At 45.1% G+C, this 6,011-nt stretch overlaps 1 protein-coding gene across 1 annotated transcript; it reads left to right on the plus strand.

Moving 5' to 3' along the window:
* Nucleotides 1-4,362: 4,362 nt before the first annotated feature.
* Nucleotides 4,363-5,527, plus strand: mrps17 (mitochondrial ribosomal protein S17). Its single transcript, XM_080854974.1, has 3 exons — nucleotides 4,363-4,433; nucleotides 4,849-4,993; nucleotides 5,106-5,527. The coding sequence occupies exons 2-3, from the start codon at nucleotides 4,871-4,873 to the stop codon at nucleotides 5,397-5,399; spliced, it is 417 nt and encodes a 138-aa protein (XP_080711100.1). The 5' UTR covers nucleotides 4,363-4,433; nucleotides 4,849-4,870; the 3' UTR covers nucleotides 5,400-5,527.
* Nucleotides 5,528-6,011: the final 484 nt, after the last annotated feature.

A 6,011-nucleotide genomic window follows, 5' to 3' on the forward strand; every position in this document is an offset into this window, starting at 1 on the left:
AGAAATTACGTTAGACACCGCGCTAGCGTTTAGCATATTAATCAAAGTAAACAATTCGAACAAACTACGGTTCATTACAAGTGGTTTCCACAAGAAGTAATATTTCTAAGTAATAACTGATCAACTGTTTAAGAAAATACTTACAGGCAAAGGTTTTCTGGCCATATATATCAGAGTAGGAAAGAAATATAACACTACCTATATGGGTGCATACAGCCACCCACTGCACGTGAGAGTGTACAATTAGCAATAGTCACAAACTGAATGAGGCTACCGGAGGTCACTCTGGGGGCTAGTCTAAAGCATTACAAGGGGGGCCCCATATTGAAGGGCCCTGGTTTAGCGTTTTGAGGAAGAGGATGGTATAAATGTAAATGTAAAGCCTGAACAAGGACTTGGACCCTGGACCTTCAGATTAAAAGTCTGATGCTCTACCAACTGAGCTATCCAGGCTTCTGACAGATGTTGCGGGGCAGGGAGGTCACAGACCGGTTGATCTGATCATGCTTGGCTGGCGACACTTATGCGGAAAGGGGCTTGTGCAAAGTCTCTGTCCTGAAGATTTGGATCGTGGTGAGGACAAGGCTGATCCTGAATACCAAGTTGCTAACTGCTAAGTCTGGCAAAGTCCCTGCCCAGAAACATCTCGGACAAGGCCAGAGTCCTCTAGGTCAGGAAACTGAAGCCCAGCCTCAGCTCTATCGTCGCTAAGAATTTGAGAAGTAAAAGGCCCACTCTTGGCTAGAGCAACTCAGTAGGTAAGCAGCCAACAAGCTAAGTCACTAGAATGCTCAGGATGACGTGTAAATAAGGCATCGCTGGGATTCGCACCCAGGATCTCCTGTTTACTAGACAGGCGCTTTGACCATCTAAGCCACGACGCCACACGGAAGGGCGCTGTCGGCCAAGAAGACGTGTTGCCGCTGGAAAACTAATTGAAACCGGAAGTGGGTGATTAACTCCTCCTTACTTTTTCGTTGAGAACTTGTGTTGGTCGCCTGACCTTTAAACGATCGTGTTATTTATTTATTTATTATTTTTGTTAAGAACATGGCTCAATACTCAACTGACTTGTTAACCGAACTTTTACGAAGTCATACATCTAAAAACACAAGTGACTTGTTAACCGGACGTAAAACTTGTTTTACGAAGCTATATGACCAAAATACACAGTTAGCGTGCTAATCAAGCGTTTACACCATGTCAGATTAGTAGTTTTTAATTAATTCATTTTCTGTTCAGGTCAGATAACAAGGTTTAACCAACCAAAGACCGGAGAGAAGTGACGACGTCCGGTTTCAATACGTTCTCCAGCGGAAATAAGTCTTCTTGACCAACAGGCGCTTCTGAGCCTTCCTTCTGTCTCACACAGACTACCGTTTGAAACAGGTGAAGAATCAATCAATGATTTCAGGTGATGCAGGATGGTTTAATTGTTTAGCCTGAACAGGGACTTGAACCCTGGACCCTCAGTTTAAAAGTCTGGTACTCTAGCGACTGAGCTATCCAGGCTTTTGAAGGCTGCCATGGGACAGGGAGGTGACAGACCGGTTGATCTGATCATGCTTGGCTGGCGACACTTATGCGGAAAGGGGCTCGTGCAAACTAAAGCCCAGCAGAATTGGGGGAGTGAAAGGCCCACTACTAGGCAGTTTATTTTGCCATCTCCCATTATTCTCTTATCAACACCCAAATCTTTCAGGAGAACATCAAGTGGGCCCGGATGAAAATGAAGCCAAGCAAATCCAGGAGCATTTCAGTTGTCAAGGGCAAGCTGTCAGAGCAGCGCCTTTTCATTGGCAACGCATACCAACAGTGTCGGAGGAGCCAGTGTAGAGCCTAGGGCACTGGTATGATGCCAACCTAAAGGACAAAGATCATGTGGACCAGCTTAGGCAGGACACAATCTGGGGCCTTAAGAGTATCGACAAGTCCCTGCTTCCTGGCAGGTTAAAGCTCTGATGCCTTCAATTTGGTCTTCTACCCCGGCTGATGTGGCCTCTTACCATCTAGGAGGTCCCTATCTCAAAGGTTGAAAAACTGGAGAGGCTGATCAGCTCGTTTGCCAAAAAGTGTCTGGTTCTTCCCAGGTGCTTCAGCAACATAGGGCTGCATGGAAGAGGCATTCTGGAGCTGCCTCTGTCCAGTCTTACAGAGGAATTCAAGTGCTCCAAAGTAAGGCTGGAAATGACACTGACAGAATCCTGTGACCCATGTGTAGCCCACACAGCTCCTACTCTGGCGACCGGAAGCGCAGCTACAGAGCAGGCAAAGGCAGACCTAAGGCACAGTGACATCGTTGGCTTTGTGCAACAGGGGAGAGGAGGCTTTGGCCTCGGAGAGAGCAGACCATCTTGGCACAAGGCAGCTCCATCTCAGCGCAGAGGTCTGGTCATTGAGGAGGTGTGCCAGCAAGAGCAGGCAACAAGTTGCACAAAGGCTGTCTCCCAATCAAAACAGGGACAGTGGATGAGGTGGGAGGGAGTTGAGAGAAGGAATTCTCCTGGAAGGAACTGTGGAGTATGGAAGCATTTCACACCAGCTTCATCTTACGAGCACCATATGGGTTCTTGCCATCTCCCAGTAACCTTCAACAATGTTACGGAGAAGATCAAACGTGCCCACACTTCCCGTCTCCAGCAAACCTTAAACACATCATGGTTGGCTGCAAGACAGGCCTGACTCAAGGCCGTTACACCTGGTGGCACAACCAAGTGCTGAAGTGCCTTGCAGCTATGCTGGGGACCAGACGGACGACCATCAATGCCCTACCTCCATCATCCCATCCTACATCTGCAAGAGGTTTCGTCTGTGAAGGTGCAATGCCAACCAAGACCAAGGCCAGTACAACATCAGACCTGGGTCAGCTGGGAGGAGCGCGAGACTGGAGACTCGTGCTGGATCTGAGTAAAAGGCTCTGCTTTTCACCAGAGATCGCCACTACCAACCTCAGACCAGACCTCGTGCTCTGGTCCTCCTCAACTAAGAAGGCGTACATTGTAGAGCTGACCGTGCCCTGTGAGGACAATGTAGAGGTAGCCTACGAAGGAAAGAGCCTTAAGTACGCTGAGCTGGCAGCTGATGCTGCAACGTGATTGGAAAGCCAAAGTTTGCCCAGTGGAAGTCGGCTGCAGAGGCTTTGTGAATAAGGCAACTACCAGGCTGCTTAAGGATTTGGGAATTTGAGGCCAAGTCCAACGCCAAGCCATCAAAGCCCTCTCAAGCGCAGCTGAAGAGGAGAGACGCTAGCCTGGCCATTACCAGCCTGTGACTCCATTTCATTCCGTCTTTCAGTCTGGGCCAACCCAATGCATTTTGGTTTCCAAGATCGGCGGGTGCTTATCTTGAGGTTTAAAATCATTGGAGTTCCCTTAACCAATCAGCAACGTTTAGTAAGCATTCGGTAGATTAAACTCTTCCCAAAGCCAGTTGGGAGAAGAGCTACGACGTCCTTTCCAATCATAAAACTTACAAGAAAATACTCTTGTTCTCCTTTTAATTTTCTGATGTTCTCGAGAGTTGAGACAACTTTTCTGATAGCTTTTCGTGTCTTTTCCTCCAAGGCGAGTTTTGCGTCACAGCTCTGAACTGTTCGCTGATTGGTCCTGCAAAATTTTGAGTTCTGGAGACGATTGTCAATGGGGTTGGGCCAGACTGAGTATGAGCTTGAAATCAATTCAGGCGGAAATACGTAGGCTGGTGTCACCAGGCTAGAGAGACGCCACCTGGGCCCCAAAATAGCATCTGTGGCGCAGAAGGGTTAAAGCAGAGGGGGGCACATCAGGGATGCCAGGTGTTGCCGATGAGCCCTCTGGAGGTGTTGTGGGCCTATCATCGAAACACCGGAGAAAGACGGGTGCCCACCTGATGACTCCAATAAGGCTTTAACCCTTTTGTCCCACAGACAGCACCATGATTCTTACCTGGAAACACCTTGCATGTCTGCATCAACCCACTTCACATCTCAGGAGTGCAAATCAACCAGGGATTGTAAGACCTAGTCCTAAAACAGAGAAGACATATTGTATCTCCATTGTATATTATGGTTCAGTTTCATGTCAAGCATAGAAAACACGATTCACATAAAAGTAATTTAAAACGTTTTTAAACCTAAACTGTTTGTGATATTAGATCCATATATGTATATGTCTGGGCTAATTAAATGTAAGTTTAAAATTGGAAATGAAAGAAATATTTAGGCTATTTGCGTGAAAATGCAAAACCACAACTGGAATTAAATTATTACTTAATGTCAAGGTTGGATTTTTGTCAGGATTCAAACGCCTTTGTCGACACATGGTTCGCAAAACAATGTATGTCACTTCTCGTTGCCCGTACTTCCGTCATTACCAAGCGTCGTAAGGCGGCGTGAAGTTGTTAGCCTAATGTGACGGTGGACTGACTGTGGGTGCTTGACCTTCGTAACATATTAAGTAAGCCCTTAATATGAAAGTATATGGAAATATGAAAGTTGTATCTATATTCTTATTATAGCTTCAGCACAAGTTGTGTTGATAGATGTAGAGGTTTGAATTTACGCTTCACAATTGCCAGGGAGATAAGTTCCTCGGTAGCACTGGCCAAGTTCGAGTTATCTTAACGTTATTTTCATACCAAGACAACTAATTGATGGTGCACAACTTTGTCTTAAGGAACCGTTTTGCTATTAACGTTTCGATGACACTTACTTGTGGGTTTACAATTAACTGTTTTAATGCTGTATGCATGCTAGCTATCTCGATGCGGCAGCTAACGTTAGCGTTGTCGTGCATTTTTGTGAGCGTTTGCCAACGTTAACGCCAGTTTCTCTAACCTGTTTGATTTTATTTGTTTTGTTTATATTTGTAGGCTTCTACGACGTAGAGGAGAGATGTCTGTGAAACAAGCATCTGTTCATGCTAAGTGGGTAATCGGTAGAGTGATTGGTACAAAGATGGTGAAGACTGCTAAGGTCCGTGTTACTAGGCTCGTATTGGACCCGTATCTTCTTAAGGTAAGTGTGGTTCCTATTAGGAGCACATTTGATCTTTATTTTAACATTAAGGACGTTTTCTGAATTTGGTGTCGGCATAATGAACGTATTCGTACCTTTCTACCCCTTACAGTACTATAACAAACGGAAGACATACTTTGCACATGATGCTTTGCAGCAGTGTATTGTGGGAGACATAGTTCTTTTGAAAGCTTTACCCGAAAAGAAGTCCAAGCATGTTAATCACGAACTTGCGGAGATTGTGTACAAAGTGGGCAACGTCGTGGATCCGCTGACGGGAAAGAAAGTAGCGGGTCGCAGGTTCTTGGAACCCCTGACAGAATCTGCAGAACCAACGGAGGGATCGTTGACAGAGAAGCTACAAGAACTGAATATTACTGCCTCCTCAACTAGTGCAAGCTCTTAACTTTCTCTGCCTGATATTGTTTTCATTGTTATTGTCCCATTCTGGTTATGACGTGCTCTGTTTTTTTTTAGTTTATTAAATTATACTTCATTTGGAATTGGACAGCTTTGAAGTTATTTTATACACAATACCGTTTATAACTGCTCCTATCTATGGTGTCCTGTTCATGAGTAAAATGCCATTATAGTAGTGGATGCAAAGTAATGGAACAAGTATAGGAGTTGGAAAGATTTTTTGGTAGATCTGGCTTAGCCATTGTGACTTCTATTTAGGTGATTTCCAGTCAGATTGACCATGCTCAGATCTTTTTCTGTTTTAAGCAGGTGTTCAGCAGCACACCGACCAGGAGAATTGGGCAGGACATGCTTGTAAACCGTTTGGGATAACCTGTGTTTCTTGGTTACTTAACCATTACAGGTGGCAACAAACAACAACAAAAAATATATATATTTCCCTTTAGCAAGCACAGGCAATGCTTGGGGGGGTTATTTTACTTCCCCACCAGGAAACATCTTTTGCCTGTGCTTACCACACTTTTGGTTTAATAATAACAGTTCGATTAGTTCATTTTTGGACTGCTGTTTTACAAGTGAAAGAAGCAAGTATGTACTG

The sequence above is a fragment of the Sprattus sprattus genome, assembly GCF_963457725.1.
Source record: "Sprattus sprattus genome assembly, chromosome: 17".
Classification (NCBI taxonomy): domain Eukaryota; kingdom Metazoa; phylum Chordata; class Actinopteri; order Clupeiformes; family Clupeidae; genus Sprattus; species Sprattus sprattus.